At 47.2% G+C, this 20,489-nt stretch overlaps 3 protein-coding genes across 5 annotated transcripts in view; 1 reads left to right on the forward strand and 2 right to left on the reverse strand.

Moving 5' to 3' along the window:
* The window catches only part of MIP (major intrinsic protein of lens fiber), a 15,766-nt gene extending 15,464 nt beyond the window's left edge, over positions 1-302 (reverse strand). Inside the window, exon 1 of the mRNA XM_047786945.1 lies at positions 187-302. The gene's annotated coding sequence lies outside the window, so the exon portion shown is untranslated. The remainder of the gene's footprint in view (positions 1-186) is intronic.
* The window catches only part of SPRYD4 (SPRY domain containing 4), a 2,072-nt gene extending 270 nt beyond the window's left edge, over positions 1-1,802 (forward strand). The window contains exon 2 of the mRNA XM_047786946.1: positions 220-1,802. Coding sequence (XP_047642902.1) covers positions 220-758 — 539 coding nt within the window. The 3' untranslated portion in view covers positions 759-1,802. The remainder of the gene's footprint in view (positions 1-219) is intronic.
* Positions 1,766-15,043, reverse strand: GLS2 (glutaminase 2). 3 transcript variants are annotated; one of them, XM_047786942.1, is made up of 18 exons: positions 14,278-15,043; positions 10,499-10,598; positions 9,971-10,092; positions 9,248-9,377; positions 8,635-8,714; positions 8,392-8,555; positions 8,119-8,177; positions 6,829-6,861; positions 6,485-6,543; positions 5,502-5,568; positions 5,290-5,340; positions 4,907-5,083; positions 4,140-4,271; positions 3,938-4,030; positions 3,708-3,769; positions 2,851-2,927; positions 2,512-2,575; positions 1,766-2,368 (listed from the first exon to the last, which is right to left on the reverse strand). In XM_047786942.1, the coding sequence occupies exons 1-18, from the start codon at positions 14,457-14,459 to the stop codon at positions 2,212-2,214; spliced, it is 1,809 nt and encodes a 602-aa protein (XP_047642898.1). In that variant the 5' UTR covers positions 14,460-15,043; the 3' UTR covers positions 1,766-2,211. The 3 variants fall into 3 exon arrangements, with proteins under 3 accessions (XP_047642898.1, XP_047642900.1, XP_047642899.1); XM_047786944.1 differs by having other exon boundaries at positions 8,392-8,477; positions 14,278-14,743; XM_047786943.1 differs by having other exon boundaries at positions 14,036-14,391.
* Between the last annotated feature and the right edge of the window lie 5,446 nt (positions 15,044-20,489).

The raw sequence follows: 20,489 nt of genomic DNA on the forward strand, positions 1-20,489 counted from the left end.
ACCTTCTCTAGTTTCCTTAAATTCTAGGGCTTTCCCAGTCCAAGCTTTTCGGCTTCTTGGGCTATCCATACTAAAGTGCCCCCACTGTCGTTCTCGCTTGAAATTCTGATTCACGTTTCCTGGTAATCTCATAACTGTCTGCTTCAGATCAGAATATGTGTATGTCGCTCTAGAGTTCTAGCTCACCTCATTATCCCGTCTCTCTCCTCTGCCCGGCAGGCGTCAGTTTCAAACTGGAAGAAAAGACAGCCCACAGCAGCTTGGCCCTCTTCAAAAGTGACACAGGTGTCAAATATGGCATGGTGGGATTGGAGCCCACAAAATTGGGCCTGAATGTGGAGCGCTTCCGGGAGTGGGCAGTGGTGCTGGCAGACACAGCGATCACCAGTGGCAGACACTACTGGGAGGTGACAGTGAAGCGCTCGCAGCAATTCCGGATAGGAGTGGCAGATGTGGACATGTCCCGGGATAGCTGCATCGGTGTTGACGACCGTTCCTGGGTGTTCACCTATGCCCAGCGCAAGTGGCACACCATGTTGGCCAACGAGAAGGCCCCTATTGAGGGCATTGGGCAGCCAGAGAAGGTGGGGCTGCTGCTGGAGTATGAGGCCCAGAAGCTGAGCCTGGTGGATGTGAACCGGGTTGCTGTGGTCCATACACTACAGACAGATTTCCGGGGTCCAGTGGTGCCTGCCTTTGCCCTTTGGGATGGAGAACTGCTGACTCACTCAGGGCTTGAGGTACCAGAAGGCCTCTAATATGTCCATCACTGAAGTCCCTAATCATGCTCTTGGCCAGCCTCCTGCTCAAAAAGTGTCTGAAACCTTTTAATTGTGGCCCAAGCAAGTACCAGCTCCCACCTGTCACTAGTTCAGTGACAGGTCCTCTGTGCAATATCTCAGTCATCTTTGTTTCCCGTCCTGTGAAAGGTAGGCATACAGCCAGCCACCCTCTCCCCTCCCCCAAACTACTGCCAATTTCCTAGGCTACCATGAATGTACTTTCTCAGACTGTATTCAGTCCTGGAGTCTTACCTTTCAGCTTTATTAGAATTTATTCATCACTGTGCTACCTCTTCCTCCCTTTGCCCACACATAACTTGTTTTGGGGGCTCTACGGAATCTCTCCAGAGTAAATCCTTTCTACCTCTGGCTGAAGGAGTGGTGCAGTCAATAACTTGGCCCTTTCTGTACACTATACACAGAGTCTGGGCTCTGGCTCCCTCAGGAAGTGCTTTACAGACTGTGTCAGAATGGTAACAGCCTTCCTTTCTATATCTCAATGTTACAGACTCTCAGCCCCACACAGCTGTAGCTCTTCTCACCCCGAGTCCATCTGCCTTAATCTGTAAACCTCTAACGCCTGGTCAGTCTTGCAGTCATTGAGCCAGTTAAAATCATGACTGGGGGGAAGAGACACTTGGGGGATGCTGAGGGGATTAGTGCTAGAAACTTTATTCTTGAGAAGTTCTGTCTTCATTTCTGCTATAGTTGTAACTTCCAGAGGGAGGAGGGAGGCCTGAGGTCTTGCACAGTCCATTTTGGGGCCTGCCCAGACCCAAGCATTTGCCCCTACTTAGCAGCAGAATACACTTAACCTAAAGCAGTATTTGGGATTGAGGAAAACTTTGTGGGGTGAGTATGTATGTAAAATATGTATTGTTGGGCTTTTTCTGACCCTGTGGTTCCATCTTATTCTACCTTTATGATGGTGATGCAGCTGGATGCCCCTAGGAGAGAAAGAGAAGGACTGGGTCTAGCAAAAGTGATTTGTGTAATTAAAGTTTATTTGAGCACAAAATACTTTCTCTGTCTATAAAATTGCTCTTAGTGGTAGCAGCAGCATTTCCTAGCTAAGGAGGGCACATCTCTCCAGACTACTAAAGCCTGCCCCTCTCCCTCCCTCTTCTGTCTCTCAGAGGAGGGGACCTGGGTAAAGACCTGGAATGATTCAGAGTGGGCTAAGCCATTGGCTTGTCCCTTGAAGAAGCCCACAGTCTCCATGGATAATTCTACATCAGGTGTCCACAAAGGCACTTCTCTAAGCTCTGTCTGCCAAGGGAATGGGGTATTTTGACTCTCAGAAAGCACTGGCCTAAGTCTTGGTCCCCACTGAAGCAGCACAGCTCTCTGTAGCATGTTTGGTGGTTATGTGTTAAGTGTGTGGTCAGATGGTGCTTGTTTTTGTGCAGGGACCATGCATGCCCCATGCTCACACCATGCTCTCCAAGTTCTCTTTGGACAAGGCCTCAGCTGCTGCTTCAGCCTGAGTCTCGGATGGGGTGTATGAGTCCTGGTAATCTTGTAGCAGTTTCACCACCTCCAGGTGGTTGAACTGCACAGCATCATCCATGGGAATGTTGCCCCACCTGAGAGGAGGAACGAAGAGTACGATCAGGCAAAGAAGACATCAGGAGTGCCTTGGTTATAGACATAACTGTTGTGGCTGGAGGCAGTGGTGGAGGAGCTGCTGCTCACCTCCCATCTCCCCTTTTAGCTTAATCCTACTCACCTGTCCTTGACAAATGGATTCACTTTGCAAGCTTCAATCAGGAATTTAACAACATCAGTGTGTCCTAGGAAAATGGGTAGAAGGAAAATGAGAGGGTATAGATCCTGACTCTTTTGGTGTTCCTGTTAGTACAGCTGGAGTCTGAACTAAGAGGGGAAGGGGAAATGCCTCATCCTATTTTTGCTTCCTGGGCCACCCAGTAACAGTCATCTGGCAAACTGACGGGCATTTGGACAAAACTGGTTGGTGCCTCTGTAAACTTGGCACATACCATGGGGGATACTCGCTAGAAAGAAAGGTCTTAGGATCTGCTTCCCCTCTTATTTAACCTTCAGATACCTTCAGCTGCAGCAACATGCAGAGCTGTGCGGGAGTCATAGTCTTTCTGTTCCATGTCCATGGCTGACAAGGCAAACCTGAGGTGAGTGGAAAGTAGCTGGAGTTACCCAGTTTAGCCTAGAATCAGTGGTATCCTTTCTGAAGTGGGGTCAGTCTGGATGGGTTCCAGAAAAAGCCAAACAGAACTTATGCCAAGATCTGTAGACCTCATACTATCTGTGTTCTCTACCCAGGTGAAACTGTTACTCTTGCATCAGAGGGATGAGAGTGTGATGGTTCCAGAAACATCCCTGCCTACCTGTAGTAGGGGCCCAGGACATGTCTGTTGATGTTGGTAACCCATTTGAGGCAGGGTACTTACCTACCGCCTAGAACTCTCCTTTTGACACCCAGGGTAATCATAACAGTGACCACCATTAATTAAGTTCTTTGGAATTCCTGTCATGGCTGGAGTTTGTTGTGGCTCAGTGGAAACAAATCTGACTAGTATCCAGGAGGACACAGGTTTGATCCCCGGCCTTGCTCATTGAGTTGTGGTGTAGGTCACAGATGCTGTTTGGATCTGACAGGGCTGTGGCATAGTCTGGCAGCTGTAGCTCCGAGTCTCCCCCTAGCCTGGGAACCTCCATATGTCACAGGTGCGGCCTAAAAAGAAAAAAACAAAAACCCAAAGTTCTCATCACATGACAATCACTGTACTTTTTTTAAAAAAGAAAAAACCCTTTAAATGTAATCTCTGTCCATTCAGTCTGACTCTAAGACTTAAGCACTTAATTATTTTGCCATGTTGACAGCTAACAAGATCTCTGACCTACCAGTAGTATTTTATTGTGTTTATTTGGTCACAGTAGAAGTACCTTCGAAGAGCTGAGACATCTCCACTATAGGCAGCAAATAACAGGTTCACCACAGTCTTGTTCTGGAAAACAAATTATACTCATCTGAGAGTAACTGTGACTGAACCCACTCATGCCCAGCTCTGTCCTGTCACCCTCCCCCATGGATGCCTAACCAAGGGGTTCACTGAAGTCTTATGGAATGTTCTCTTCTGAAATAGTCTTAACAAGCCACCTGGGGTTTTCCTCACCCTAATTTCTCCCCCTTCACGCCGTGGGTCTAATTTCCGTGTGCAGTGCCTCAGGTTGTCATAGTTGTGGAAATTGAAGAGAGACACCAGCTTCTAGAATGGTAAGACAAAGAGACTGTTTACTTCCTGTACTGAGGAGGAGCTCAGAATTGCTTTATTTTCTCATTTAAAAATATTAAGTACTATATGCAAAGTAACTCACCTGGCAGAAGCTGACACCCCTGTAACTGTTCCCCAGCTTGTCCAGGGGAGGCGACAGACACATCATTCCCATGACATTGGGCACCACCAGGAGGATGGCTCCTGACACGGCCGACTTGGCTGGCAGGCCCACCTTGGGGACAAGGTTGGAATTGAGGATGAACTACAGATGCCCTGAGTCTGGGTTAACAAGTTAGTCTATCCCAAATGATGGCAAGGCCACACCTGTCTCAACCATTTGGTTTAATTAGTGTTCCTTATTCCTGTTTCTCCGTCCCCCCTTAAATTTATGGCTTCAGTAAGAAAATAGAGTATCTTCTCTGTGCCTGATGCTGTTTGGACCAGGGCAAAATCTCTCAGTTAACTTACATTCTGACGGTAGGAGATAGACAATGAACAGGTAAACAAATATAATAATAACCACAACTTATGATAATACATTCGGAAAAAAGCAGGGTGCTGTGACAGAGAATGCAGTGGGAAGGAGGGTCTGCTAGAGAAAGCGTGGTCAGAAAAGCCTCTCTTTGGAAGTGACATTCTGGAGAACTGCAAGCCATATGAGGGGTGACAGAGGAGTGGTTCTGAAGCCACACCATCATGTGTTTGAGACCGAGGGACTAGCCGTGTGTGACAAACTCCCCTAAGGACTCAGCCTAACTTCCTGGCTGGAAGTGAGTGAGAGGCAGGAACACCCGTCCACCTCAGAGACTCGGTGTCTTCTGGGCTCTGGGCTCACAGCAAATGGGTGGCAGGGCCAGAAGCACTTACGTGGAAGGCAAACTGCCCCGAGAAGTCGTACATGCCGCAGGAGTGCATGAGGCTGAGGGTGTTGCGCACTGCTTCAGCACTCAGCACGCTCTCACCCGTGATGGGGCAGATCCCGCCGTTGGCCAGAGTGGCCGCCATGACACTGCCTGATTCGCAGGTCACCTCCACGGAGCACAGCTGCAGAGACGAGGCAGAGGTGGACTGAATGCTGTGTCTTTGGGTGTAAGCAGTGTTCTTGGCATCCTGGTCCTTCAACAAGGTCCCCTGCTGTTTCTGAAGGACACTAGAACCACTGGAGTTGAGCAGCCCTCTTGTGGGTCAGAGCAAGGAGGGCATCATGTCCTTTTCCCTTGGCCCTGGGCTGATCAGCAGCATTTGCTTACCTGGAAGTAGAGATCGAGGGCAGCCATCATGTCCACCCCTTTGGGAAAGCACTACAAGGAAGAAGAGGGGAGAGTGTTTCTCTCTGGGGGCGGGGATTAGCAGTCCCAGACGGTCACAGGGCCAGGATCTCAGCCAAAGTCCCCAACCCTGACTGCCCTGCCACCAGCCGCAGAATTCCCAGGGACTTTATCTGCCCGCCTCTCCCTGTTACCTTCTTTTCCTTCAGATAATAGCCGATGGCATAATTCCGATCCCCTGTTTCCTTCTCTGACTGGAATCTGAAGCAAATACCCAGTTTAGTACTTGACATTGAGGGGTGTTGAGGAGAAGGGGGGAAAATACCTTCCCTGAGAGAGACACATGTCAAACTAAAGCAGCACCTTTATAAATTCTCACAGTAATACTGGAGGAAACTTCTGAACCTGAGCAAGCACTGGGCCCAAGTTTATTGAGAAGTGTGAAAAACAAAACCCAAAATAATCTAGTTATCTAGTCTAGGAAAAATGTGAGGTTTCTGGCTTTCAGAGGGTTGGCAAGAAAGGGTCCAGGTGTGGAGCTCCCTCGTGGCTCAGTGGGTTAAGGATCTGGCATTGTCACTGCTGTGACATAGGATTCCTGGCCTGGGAACTTCTGCATATTGTGGGTGAAGCTCCCCCAAAAAAGAGAGGTGGGCACAGGCGCAAACTTTCACATGGTTTCTTTAAGTACTAAATAGAAATGGAACTTTTTTTTTTTTTTTGGTCTTTTTTCCTTTTCTAGGGCTGCTCCCGTGGCATATGGAGGTTCCCAGGCTAGGGGTCTAATCGGAGCTGTAGCCGCCAGCCTACGCCAGAGCCACAGCAATGTGGGATCCGAGCCGAGTCTGCAACCTACATCACAGCTCACGGCAACGCTGGATCGTCGACCCACTGAGCAAGGCCAGAGATCGAACCTGCAACCTCATGGTTCCTAGTCGGATTCGTTAACCACTGCGCCACGACGGGAACTCCACAAATTTTTTTTTTATGAAGTCATTGAAAGAGCACAGAGGACACCGGGAGACCAAAGCTCCCGTGGGATTTCTTCCTCCTAAGATTTTTATCTCCTCTTCCTCCTCCATTCCATGACCCACCACACACACCCACACACACACCCACACTCACACACACCCTCTCTCTCTCTCTCTCTCAGCTAATCCTGTGAATAAGGCCTTACGTGGCATTGCTGAAACCCATGTATTCATTCCCAGCCATTTTGTTCAGATATTGCAAGACCTGGAAGAGAAGAAAGGGGCATGGGAGGCACCGCATGTGTGAAGACCCTGACCGAACACGTACAGGCTTGACCGACCCTTATGAACAACTCAGTCCTTATCCCAGCAGGGACTTAAGGAGGCTTTCCTCTCTGAGGCCAGCAGATTCCCACAGCTCTGGAAATAAGGCTTCTACTATTTTTTGGTGCACCATCAAAGTGGGGTTAGACCCAGGCACTGGGGCAGCTGGAGTGGACAACATGCCATGGAGACAAGCAGCCAAGGGCTGAGCAGCAAGGGAACTTACAAAATCAAACTTCTCTGCTTTATTACAGTCCATCTGCAAAGAGGGAAAAAGAGATGTCAGTATTCTCAGCCCAGAAGGGTGACAGGGTCAGAAGGACCTAAGGGAGTTGAATGTTAGACTGGTTTTGCTACTGGGCAAGTGTTGCAGTTTACAGTGACTTTAAGAAAAAAAAAAAATTTTTTTTATATCCATGTACATCTAGTGATCTTAAAACCCAAATCATTGATTTTATTATTAAGTGACGAGTACCAATTAGCTCACCCATCTATAAGCCTCACCCATCCCATTTCCTTCCTCAAAGCCAACCCTCATCTCTGACTCCCACATTCATTTTCCTGATTCCAGTCCTGACCCCAAGCCCCACCAGTATTCCTGATCCCCATTACACCCCAGGCTGGAGCCTTAGTCTTTCCTATCCCTGACTCCCATAGATGTCTCCCAGGCTGGAGTGAGTGATGGGAATGGGAGAAGGGTGTGTATCGCTTACATTATAATATTTAACAATTACAATTCAATTACATTGATAATGGAAATAAAGCTAAAGGTTTTAGCTGGGAGGCAGGTCACTAGGGCCTGTTTAGATGAGAATGGGATGAGGCAGGTCCCAGATACGGGGTTGTAGATAGAGCTGTCCCAGAACAAGGGGAGAGTCTGAGCCTGGTCCCCCCTACTCTCCAATTGCTTCCTGTATGTGTCAACCATAGTGTCAACACCACAGGGACTCTGATAACTGAGTCCCTGGGGGGAGGGTTCCTAACACCACCTTCCTCAGGAGGGGCTGTGATTGGCTCTGGAGTGTTGCTGCCCACACTGCTCTCAAGTTCTTGCTTAAGCCCTGGGAGACCTACAGGTGACAGGCTGGCGTGACACCCTTGCTCAAGGCCAACTCACAGCTCCAGGTGACGTGAATAGCTGCCTAAATCTGGCCATTCACCCTTCCTTCTGTGTGTCCCTCACCCAGAAGTGGCCAATCAGTACCTAACAGAGCTGTCCTCCCCCTGTTTCTGGCATTTGGCCCTTGGTCCTAGGCTGAGGTCAGGACCTGCTTGCTTCCCTAAGGGCCAGGAAGCTCTGGGCTCCAGACTCATGGGTAGGGGCAGGGATACAGTTCCTTTTACTAATACCCTCAGCATAATCTGTGGGTCCCTGATGTGCTCTCCCCGCCTCCTGGGCACCCTCAAAGAAATCAAGGCCCCACCAATCTCCACGGAGAGACAGGCAGATATGAGGGATATAGAAACAAGGGGGTTTAGAGAACCATTCCTTCCAGAAGGCTAGAGTAGCACTGACCTTGATCAGGGAGCTCACAACAATGGCACCAGCGTTGACCATGGGGTTGTGGGGGATTCCTGGGGAAACACAAACCACCCAGATTCAGCCACTGTGCAAAACCTCCTTTGCAGCCTGCCCACTCTACAGTGTAGAGGGGAAAAGATTTATTTGCTGGTGAGGATGGAATGACAGAGCCAATCAGGAAGGGCAGAGAAACACACACACACCCTTGAGGGGGTGGCATAGAAAGGGGGCAGCTCTGAGTCAGGTCTGAGCCCAGGGAGTGCTCACCTTCCTCATTGAGGGAGAGTTTGTTGTAGCGCAGGCCGCTGGGCTCCTTGCCCACGAACTTGTGCACGTAGTCAGTGCCTAGGGTGCTTATGGAAATGGCATAGGTGAGGGGCTTCACACAGGACTGCAGGCAGAAGGGGATCTTTGTGTTGCCCACCGAGTGCCTGGAGGCAGATAGGTGCCATGAGAGGTAGGACTGTGCTCTGCCCTGTGCCCTCCCCGCCTCCTCACGAAGCATCTCACCGTTGACCATCCACAGTGCACAGGGAGACACCCCACAGGTCTGGATTTGACTTGGCCAGCTGAGGGATGTAGGCTGCCACCTGGGTACGAGTGGGTAGAGAAAACAGAGACAGGATGGAGTCATGGGTGTGGAGAGGCGGAATAGAACTGAGGTTCAGGGTCAGGAGAATCTTTTAGATAAAAGCTAAAATTCTGCTTCTACAAGGCAAAAGGGTTCCCTCCTGCTTGTTTTTCCTAAAGACACCCAAGCCTTAAGTCCTGGAAGATCTTAACTTGCTGTCGCCCCTCTCCTGTAGAGCTGGTAGTAAAGCCCATGGAAGATACAAAGAGAATTCTGGAGTCAGCTTCCCTTTTCTGTTCTTAGTCTCAGTTACCCTATAGGTCTCTTTCAAAGTTCTATTGAATCCTTATGTCAACTCTCTCTCTAAAAACATCAGATTCCCTCACCTGCTCTAGAAACCACAGGTAAAACACATAAAGCCTTTGTCCCCATTTTTAGAGGTTCTGCTCTTCATCTTTCATCCATTGGATTCCCAGCCCCAGGAAGTCTAGGAGAAGCAGGGTGTATCTAGCCCAGAGCCCTTGCCCCTCCCCTCAGTCCCCTGGCCCTCACTTTGCCTCCTGTGAGCTCTTTGGCATCCTCAAAAATGCGGTCCACGTGGCTCGTGAACTCCTCAAAATCAGGAATGACAAACTTCTTTCGGAATGCCTGGGTCAGGAGCACAATGTTGCTGCTCACACACCTGGATCCCAGACACGATTGGGTTAGGGGGCTGGAGAGATGCAGCTGGGATTTACTCTGAAGCCATGGAAGTGGGAATAAAGAACGTGTGAGTGGTCATCAGGTTTGGGGCCAACAGCTGTGTAACCTTCGGCACATCACCTGACCTTTCTGGGTTTCAAGTTTCTTTGCCTTGGAAATGAGGGGTTGTAATGATATGGAAAGAGATCCCAAGACAGTGTCTTGGGATAGGAGAAAAAAAAAAAACCTGAGTAATATTTCACCTCTATATTTGAAATCTTAAATTATACAAGTGTATTTACATGTATTCCTATATGTAAGTAAACGCATAGGACACGATCTAGAAGATAGCTAGTAATCTGCTAACAGTGTTTACTTCTGGGAAGAGACTGGGACTGGCAACAGAGAGCAGGTATTTCTCTGTTGTTTGAACTTGTATCATGAGTAGATGCATAGTCATGTGTTACCTATGTAATAAATAATGCAATTAAGTGAGGGGTTGAATTATGCAATGCCCGGGATCCCTCCCTGCCATTAAAGTCTATGTCCACAGAACAGTTTTGAGAGTGGTGCCCATGTTTCCAGGGCCCTCACTTTCGGAAGAGATCTCGGTCCAAGAGGCCACCACTGCTGGACTCTCGAACCCTGCGGCGCATCTGGCTCATGCAGTCCCGGAGCCTGGGATCTGACGTCTGCAGTCCGGTGGCCTTCAGTGCCTTCAGGGGAAAGAAGCCTGGTAAGGTCAGCTACAAGGACAATAATGCAATCCTAACAGTCTTTCCCAATGGATAACAATCAGTGCAACCCCAACTACCCCAACAAATGGAATAAATGGATTTGCAGACTAAGAAAGGATGTAACAGCTTTGAAGGCTAATGGGGTTTTCCACCCTTTTTCATCAAGGCAGCTGGTTTCTGAACCCCTTGGGTCAAATCCCAAACCAAGAAGATGGGCTGAGTCAGAGATGGGATTGCTGCATCAGCCTATGCCTCTGCTATCATCAGCTATTTTTCATCCTCATGAAGCAGCTCGTTAGCTGCCCCGTTCTTGTCCCATCTTCCTTTACCCAGTTTCCAGAGATCCTAAGGGGTTAGTCTTCTGCGAAGGTAGAGAGGAACTTACGGTAGTGAACTTGTGAATAGGGATTCGTTCCTGCCCCTCAGCAACTGTGTAGAAGAGAAGATCACCCAGGCGGGACAGCATGCCACTTTCTGACGAATCACTGTTGAGGGGGCAGAGACAGGGGAGGAGGACAGGAACCTGAGAACTGCTCTCTGTTCCTCCTCTTAGAACAAGGGCTTATCAATAGGTAGGTGTCCTCAGACTCCACCTTCTCCCTGAACCATCTGATCTATCCCTGTAATTCTGACTTTACATAACTACCTTGAGAAGTCTTTTTTTTTGGGGGGGGGGGGCGTGTACCAGCATCATGTAGAAGTACCCAGACCAGAGACTGAATCTGAGCCACAGCTGTGGCAACAATGGATCCTTTATTTGTTATATGTTCCCAGGATAGGGGTCGAATCAGCACAGCAGTTGCTGGCCTATGCCATAGCAATTCGAGATCTGAGCCATGTCTGTGACCTACACCACAGCTCATGGCAATGCTGGATCCTTAACCCACTGAGTGAGGCCAGGGATCGAATCTGCATCCTCATGGATACTAGTCAGGTTGATAACCTGATGAGCCACAACAGGAACTCCCAAAGTTGTGCCCCTTATAGCTGTGTGATCTTAATATGGGTAGTAAATCAGGTTATTTAATGCAGCTGAACCTGCTTCCTCATCTGTAAAATAAGCATAGTGGTGTCTGTTTCACATGGGTAATGAGGCTTAATTTAAATTTTCCTTTTGCTTTTTTTTTTTTGCTTTTTAGGGCCATACTCATAGCATAAGGAAGTTCCCAGGCTAGGGGTCGAATTGAAGCTGTAGCCCCTGGCCTACGCCACAGCAACACCAGATCCGAGCCACGTTTTGCGACCTACATCACAGCTCACACCAACTATTTGAGATCTAAGACCCTTCAAAACTCTAGACTCAACAATTTCACCTCCAGGTATTTATCATATAAGTGTATTCACATCCTATAAGGTAATATATTCAAGGCTATTCATTGCATTTTTAGTAACACTGGGAACAACCTAAATGTGCATCAACAAGAAAATGGTTAGGTGGAGTTCCCGTTGTGGTGCAGCAGTTAACGGAATCTGACTAGTAACCATGAGGATGAGGGTTTGATCCCTGGCCTTGGTCAGTGGGTTAAGGATCTGGGCGTTGTGCTTGTAGCACCTTGGGTTGCTCCAGTGGCGAGGTTTGATCCCTGGCCTGGAAACCTCTGCGTGCTGCAGACTCAGCCAACCACCCCCCCAAAAAATAGAAAAATGATGGCATGCTTTAATGATATGGAATGATCTTTAAGATGTAATAATAACTAAAAAAAGAGGAAGATTTAGAACAGTGTTTATAGTATGGTACTATTTATGCTTAAAAGGGAAAAAATAAGAGTTCCTGCTATGGTGCAATGGGATCAGCGGCATCTCTGCAGTACCAGGATGCAGGTTCAATCCCTGGCAGGTGCAGTAGGTTAAAGGATCCAGCATTGCCAGCCTACTCCACAGCCACAGCCATAAGGAATCCAAGCAGCATCTGTGATCTACAACACAGCTCATGGCAACACTGGATCCTTAACCCACTGAGCGAGGCCAGGGATCAAACCTGCATCCTCATGGATACTAGTTGGGTTCATTACTGCTGAGCCATAACAGAAACTCCCTTGATTTTCTTCTTGATACTCTATTTACCTTGTTTTTCTTCCTTTTTTCCTTTTTTTTTTTTGGCCATACTTGTGGCATATGGAAGTTCCCAGGCTAGGGACTGAATCTGAGCCTCAGCTGTGACCTATGCCACAGTTGCAGCAGTGCTGGATTCTTAACTCATTGCCCCCGGCTGGGGACTGAACCTGCACCATCACATAGGCAACACTGGATCCTTAATCCACTGCATCACAGCAGGACCTCCCCTTGTTTATCTTTAATAATTAGAAGTAAATATTTAAAAAACCCAATAACTTGAGTAACAGGGTGTTTTCTCTTTACTGTCCTTCTTGTCCACCAAGAACACACTCATGATGTCATACTCCCAGAACCCATCTCCCTTCATGCTCTCAACTGCTGCCCAAGGGAGCATCAGTCCAAGGCCTTTACCAAGAAGTCCCTAAGAGCACAGGCAGCAATAGGCAGGTGGATCAAGGTTCCTGAAAACAGTTCTATCACTTGACTCCATTGGATAAGGAAAGGTCTGTGTGGAGGAATCAGGGATACGGCTTGCTCTCCATCCCTCAGAAGGTGTGAGGGTGAGGGAGACTAAGCCTTTGCTCTATTTCATCACCATTTCTCCCAAAGTGATTATTTGGGAAAAGTTGGGGTAGAGTAGACCAGGAGAGAGAAGCCTTGTTCTTTAAATGTTCTGTATCTCCTTGAGAAGAGGCTGATGGAAAAATACAGCATAATAACAATTTTTTTTTGTCTTTTTTCCTTTTCTAGGGCTGCTCCCGAGGCATATGGAGGTTCCCAGGCTAGAGGTCTAATCGGAACTGTAGCCACCCGCCTACGCCAGAGCCATAGCAACGCAGGATCCGAGCCTCGTCTGCAGCCTACACCACAGGTCATGGCAACGCTGGATCCTTAACCCACTGAGCAAGGCCAGGGATTGAACCTGCAACCTCATGGTTCCTAGTTGGATTCGTTAACCACTGAGCCACGACGGAAACTCCAATAACAATTATTAATAATAAATAATACCTTATTGGTCTGTTACCTGTCAGCAGGATAGGGACTCCAGTGGTGGTGAGGAAGAGGACAGAGTAGTCTATCTGGCTACTTTAATTATGTGCGTGTCTTTCTGAATGTCCTTAGTAGATATCACTGACCTGGGAGATGGTCCATTTCCCAATAGAGCAGGAGCTGCTTGGACAGTATTTATGTTGGCTTTTGGGGAGGACAAAATTTCCTGCCCAGGTCCATTTCTGTGGTCTCAAAGAGACTCAGCCACCAAGTGTTGCTGGGTGGTCAGGGAGAGAGTTGCAGCCTCTCCCACAGAGTAAGAGCACAAGGGAAGCGCACTCTTTAAATCAAGGAGCCTGAGCAGCATATATAAGTACTCTGATCCGCTCTGGTTTGGGAGATCTGCATCTTATGATTTTTTCCCCCATTATAAAGATTTTCCTGTATGACTAGGTCACTTTGTGTGTACAGCAGAAATTGACAGAACATTGTAAATCAACTATAATAAAAAATTTGTAATGAAGAAGATTTTCCTCATTCAAAAACCAATTGGAGAACCACCCTTATTCTACAGATTAGGGAGCCCTGATAACGCACACCCCCAACATGTACGCAAACGACATACGCACACACCTGCGCACCAGTAATACACAAGCATCACACATTACACACCAAAACACAAACCACTCACAGACCCCAAAACATCAGGACTAGAGGTAGGCTGTTCCATATCCATTGCATCCCCTAAAATACACTCGAGGACCGGGGAGGAGTGAAGGGTGAGGGGTGCGGTGAGCACACGGCTCTGCCTTCAGACACGTGCACCAAGCAACACTCCGCGCCCCCCGCCCCCCTGCGCTCCCAATTAAGTACGCACCTTGGACATGCACCATTCCGAGGACCGACCTGCCCAAACGCCCTCCCGGGCAGACGGCACGTTACCGCCCGAGTGCGGCGGACCCAAAGCCCCAATTCTAAAGGAAAAGGCATCGCAGGCCAATAAACGAGGAGAGAAGGAAGATGCGATGCGCTTCTGGGGGAAGGGGACTCAGAAACTAGTGAGAACGACAGTGGGAGTGGGAGCGAGCCTGTCCCCTGACCCTGCCCAGCAAGCCTTACTGATCCTGGTGCAGCGGCTGGTGGCTGTGCGGAGTCTCCCTGCCCTGCGCCGCGGCCTCACTGAGGTGGTGCCGGACGCCCCCGCCAAGGAGAGGGCTCCGGCTCAGGTGACCCCAGCCTCTCTGCCGGCAGTGGCTGCCGGCCCGGCTCAGTGCATTCTGCAGAGCTTTCAAAGAGCGCATCCCCCTAGACCGCCGCCGGCTCGGCTAGAGCGCCCAGGCGTCTGAGCGGTGGCTGGAGGGAGGGGCGGAGGAATCGTGGACCAGGTGGGGGTAGTTCTGCGAGGGAGTGCAGAGCTTGGGAGGCGCGGAGGAGGCGCCCAGTGAGTGGCGTTGAAGAAGGAGGAGGGACTGGTTCCTCCAAGGCTCCAGCCACTGCCAGGTGCACTCAATCCCACCGATAAAGGGAATCGGTGAGGAGTGAGCTAGATGGAAAAATACCGAAGAGGTTCTAAAGGATAGCTTGAAAGGGGCGGTGCCTGAGAGTTGGGATGGACAATGTTCGTGTCCAATCGTTGAGGAAGCAAAAATCTTGGGGGCGGAGAAAAGATGAGGCTACCCAATGAAAACAAGGGGGTGTGCCCTTCGCAAAAGCCGGTGGATTCCTCCGCGCACCCGCCCTCTGCGGCGGGTCTCTCGTGCAGCCGCTGAGGGCGGGAAAGCTGAGGTGAGGCAGCTCGAAGGGCGAGGACGCGGTGGCGTCAGGACGATGGAGTTCTCGGAGAGAGAGGAGAACCGTTCTTCTTTGCACTTGGAGAAGCATGAGCTCTGTTCAGGAGGCTTTTTAGTGACCTTCGACATTCGAAGGCCAGAACCCGCCCTCAATAACCCGCCTCGTAGTGCGGCGTGGAGGCCAAAAGAACGTCTATTCTCCAGCACGCAGTGTTGGTGAGTGAGGAGTCAGACGGCTGGAAATTACCCCAACCAGGAGCAGCCCCCCCCCCCCCCCCGCGCTTCAGTGAAATCAGGAGGCCGTGAAAAATGACACCCTGGGTTGCTTGGGTGCCTGGCTTCTCGTTTTATTTCTACCAGTTATTTGGGGACTGCTTAAAACTTAGGTATTCTTAACCTTGAGCCTGTAAACATTTTATAAACAGTTTGGTGCTCTGTCAATTTTAGCTGTTTTAATTGCTTGCTGTATTCATTACGGGCAGAAAAGATAGACAAAAAGAATTTTGAAAACTAAGCACATTTAGGAATTTTATCATTGGTAACGAGGAGAGCATTCACCTCTATCTTTACACTGTCTCACACAGCATCTGTAGTTTGTAGGAGCTCGTTGAAATAACAGCTATTATGGCGTATCAACCACTTCGTCGGTCTGTCTCTTCTTCTTACCGGAGACCTACAGATTAGGTTATTAGTCCCGTTCTGAAGATGAGGAAACTAAGACTCCAAAATTGACTTCTTTGAATAAGACAAATCCAGCTAAGTACCAGGGCCAGGAATCAGATCCAAGTCACTGACTACAAGGCTCTCTCCATCATGCTGCACTTCCCAAAATTAACCATTGAATTATCCCAGGAAATGAGCTAGTTTCTGAATGAGGCATTTAGGTGGAAGCAACAGTACTGAGAGTTGTCTAGAGGCTGGCAGTATCACAGAATGCTGCCTTTCGTTTTGTTTTTGGGTTAACATGAGCATCAAAGGGGGGAAAAAAGGAATTCCCTTTTGGCCTAGAGGTTAAGGATTCTTTGTTACTACTGTGGCTTGGGTTAGACCCCTGGCCCTGGAATTTCCGCGTGCGGCCTGCACGGCCAAAAAAATAAGATAAATGAGTACTAGGGGCAGCTGTGAGAAAATCAAAATCTTTCTCTGGTGTGTTCTGTAGAGAGGGAGTTCTCCTTTGGCTTGGTTAGGGTTGGAGGGTTTATTTGATTTGAAATCAGGTGGAGTGACTTTTTGCTTTTGTTTGTTTTTCCCTTCTCTAGTCATTCACTAATGTGCACAATCCATTCTCCTATAGGTGAGACTAATTCTGGGACCCCACCTTACTCTGGCTGCCTTTGGCTTTGCCCATGACTTAAGAAAGTTTTGAGTCTTAATACTTGGTATATACTCCAGCCAGCATTAATTTTTCCAAATGTAGCAGGCTAATCTTACCCTTGTTTCATAGGAATGGTAGTTCTCTGAAGCTTTTTGAGCTGTCAAGAGAAAGATAACAAATGTTAAGGAATTTCTAAACATTACCTGGAAGGTATTTGCTTCTTTTTTATTTCCTACCCGTTGCCTTTCTTTCTTTCTTTTTGAATGGCCTTACCCACCGTATACCAGGGCCAGGAATTGAATCTGAGCTGCAGCTGAGACCTTTTAATCCACTGCAGCTGGCCAAAGATTGAACCCGTGCCTTTGATGTGACCCAGGCTGCAGCAATTGGATTCTTAACCCACTGTGTCATAATGAGAACTTCTCTCTTCTCCCTGCTTTTTTGAATTAGCTTTAATTGTAGTTAGTAATGAGTTCCTCCCTTCTCCCCACTTCTCTCAGATGTAGAAACTGGTTGGGCAGTGAAGAAAATCTACCTGTAGAAGGGAAGTCTCTTTGTGGAGATAGCTAGCCCTCAGCTGCACTTTGACCTTTGGACTGATTCTTTCACTATAATATAGCTGCCTTTGCATGAGGATGGAACGTGAACTGGTGACTTGAGAGGCCTACAGGATTTTGTAAAGTATAAGATATTCAAGGAGAACAAGTTTGTCATCCCAGGTGGTTCTGGGCAATATCAAGCTCTTTGTTTTGTTTGTTTCTAATTCGAAAAGGACCTAGCTAGTTAAATGTGTACAAAAGTACTAGCCAACTGTGACATGGCCAGCTAGACATGAGGCTTTTCATAAGTGAAGGAAAACTCTTTCAAGTATCTCTAATGATATTTTTTTTTAGATCACACCCTGGTTGTGCTAGAATTTTGTGGTGTATGGGAGAGGATTGGTCTTAATGACTTTGAATCCCTAAATCAGAATAGCTATATCATCTGTAGTAAATATTGGAAACTTGATGCTTACATGTTTAGAGGATTTTATTTGTTATGATTTAGAGACTCCCATTTGTTCTATTCTTTAGATTGTAGTTAGTCTTTTTTTTTTTTTTTTCTTTTTATGGCCTCACCTGCAGCATATAGAAGTTCCCAGGCTGAGGTTGAATCAGAGCTGCACTTGCAGTCCTATGCCACAGCAACACCAGATCTGAGCTGCATCTGTGACCTACACTGCAGCTTGCTGTAATGCCAGATCCTTAACCCACTGAGTGAGGCCAGGGATCAAACCTGGATCCTCACAGAGACTATGTCATTTTCTTAACCCACTGAGCCACAATAGGAACTCATGTTAGAATCTTAATTTGTCCAAGTAAAAGATTATTTTACATGAATTTTTTTATTAGTCTTTGTTCTACTAATGTTACTATTGGTGCACATTCCTTCCTGTCTTAAGTTTCTCCATTTGTAAAAAATAGTCTTATATTTTACCCATTAGAGACAAGTATTGGAAGCTCTGAAATAATCATCTTCCATTCATTTATTGAATATTCATTTGTCTATAGTATACCAGGCCTACTAGGAAATCCAGAAATTAAAAACAAAAAAAACAGTTTCTGATTATTGGAAAAAATGAGAAAGCCAGTGTTGGACTTCTTGGTTGTGGCTCAGCAGGTTAAGAACCGAACTAGTAGGAGTTCGCGTCGTGGCTCAGTGGTTAATGAATCCGACTCGGAACCATGAGGTTGTGGGTTCAATCCCTGGCCTTGATTAGTGGGTTAAGAATCCTCTGTTGCTGCAGGCTGCAGCATAGGTGGTGTTGTGATTGTGGTGTAGGCCAGCAGCTGAAGCTCTGATTCAACCTCCAGCCTGGGAAATTCCATATGCCGAAGATGTGGCACTAAAAAGAAAAAAAAAGCGATTGAGAGAAAGCCAGTGTTTAAAATTTCTAACGAAAAATGCTGAGATGAAGAGATATATAGAAGGAACTATAAAAAAAAAAAGGCACCTAACCAGGCTCAGCAGGTGAAGGGTAGCTGTGATAAAGGGGGGGGGGCCTTCAGGGATGTTGGGTGATTGGATTCAATTTTTTTTTTCTTTTTAGGGCCACACCCATGGCATGAGGAGGTTCCCAGGCTAGGGTTCTAATTGGAGCTATAGTTGCCAGCCTACACCACAGCCACAGCAACACAGGATCCGAGCCACATCGGCAACCTACACCACAGCTCACAGCAATGCTGGATCCTTAACCCACTGAGCGAGGCTAGGAACCGAACCTGCAACCTCATGGTTCCTGTCGTGGTGAACTCCCTGGATTCGATTTTTACGGAATGAGAGATGTTTGCAGGGAGATGAGAAAGGCATCGTAGGCAGAGGGCTCTGCAAGAACAAACATCTGTAAGAGAAACTTTTGAGGGACTCTAGATTAAGTTTGGTTAGAGGTAAAGTTTGTTTGGGAGTGAGAATGTGTGGACCAGTGAAGCTGAGAATGTATTGGGGGCTGCATTATGAAAAGTTTTGAATATTATGATAAGAGTTCCTGTGTGGTTCAGTGGGTTATCGTCACTGCAGTGGCTTAGATTGCTGCTGTAGCTTGAGTTCAGTCTCTCTGGCCCAGGAACTTTCACATGCCTCAGGCACAGACAAAACAAAACAAACTAAAAATTCAGGCAGGCCTAAAGGCATCTTTTAAGTAAATCTTTTAAAGCTTCTCGGTATCACTTAAACTCAACACCCCACTGCTTCACAAAGAAACCTTCAATTTCCTGCCATTACACTCATGACCCACATCTGTCCCTCCAGATGCTAGTGAAGAGAAATCCTTCCTCCATTCTCAGGTTAATCTACTTTGGTCTATTTTTTCAACTTACTCCTCCCTAATAACTCCATCCTTCAACATTTAAATATGCTTAGGTGTCTGCCATCTTAAGAAATAGCCACTATATTTTGCCCCTTTTGTGTTGCCTCCTTTTGCCTCCTTATATTTCAATTAAGTAGCTTTATGTAATTCAGATTTTTCATCAACACTGCACTTTTTTCTTTGTTTTTTTGAATACTTCTTTTTTCTTTAAAAATTTTTTAAATTTATTTATGGCCACACCTGCGGCATATGGAAGTTCCTGGGCCAGGGTTCGAATCTGAGCTGTAGCTGTGACCTAGAGCAACACCAGATCCTTAACTCCCCTGCACTGGGCTGGGGATCAAACCCTTGCCTCTGCAGCAACCCAAGCCACTGTAATTGGATTTTTTTGTTGTTGCTCTTGTTGCTTTCTAGGGCCACATCCAGGGCATATGGAAGTTCCCAGGCTAGGGGTTGAATTGGAGCTGTAGCTGCTGGCCTACATCACAGCCACAGCAACAGCAGATCCGAGCTCCATCTGTGACCTATATCACAGCTCATGGAAACATCGGATCCTTTAACACACTGAGTGGGGCCAGGGATCGAACCCCAGTCCTCATGGATACTAGTCAGATTTGTTTTGGCTAAGCCACAACAGGAACTTTTGCAGTTGAATTCTTAACCCACTGTGCCACAGCAGGAGCTCTTCTTTTTAAAATAGAGACATAATTGATATATTTTTACTCTTATCTGTATTCCTTCCACCACCAAGATTTTTGAAAAAGGTTGTTAGACCTACCACATTTTCTTTTTTGGCTGTACCTGCAACATACGGAAGTTCCTGGGCTAGGGAACTAATCCGAGCCACAGCTGCGACCTAAACCAGAGCTTGTGGCAACACCGTATCCTTAACCTGCTGTGCCACAGTGAGAACTCTTCAGACCTACCTTTTTTTTTTTTTAATCCTCACTTATTATTTATTATGGTAAAACTAAGCTGGTGTTGCCATTATGTTGCTTAGGAATCATAGGTTTTGAAGTTTTAAGTTTCTCCCAAGTGGGGGAAGAGAGGAATTAGGAGAATGGGAGTTACCATATACACACCACTTTATAAAACAGATAATTAACAAGAACTTATTGTATAGCACAGGGAAATAGTTCGTAATAACCTTTATGGGAAAAAAGAATGTGTATAGGAGTTCCTGTTGTGGCGCATCAGAAACGAATCCAACTAGGAAACAGGAGGTTTGGGTTTGATCCCTGGCCTTGATAGGTGGGTTGGGCAAAAAGGCAAAAAAACAAAAATAAATAAATAAATCAACTATACTCCAGTACAATTAAAAATATAAATCACAGCCACCAAATAGATTAATAGGCTTAAACTGCTAAGACATCAGTAATAA

The sequence above is a fragment of the Phacochoerus africanus genome, chromosome 7 (genome assembly GCF_016906955.1).
Source record: "Phacochoerus africanus isolate WHEZ1 chromosome 7, ROS_Pafr_v1, whole genome shotgun sequence".
In the NCBI taxonomy this organism is placed as follows: Eukaryota; Metazoa; Chordata; class Mammalia; order Artiodactyla; family Suidae; genus Phacochoerus; species Phacochoerus africanus.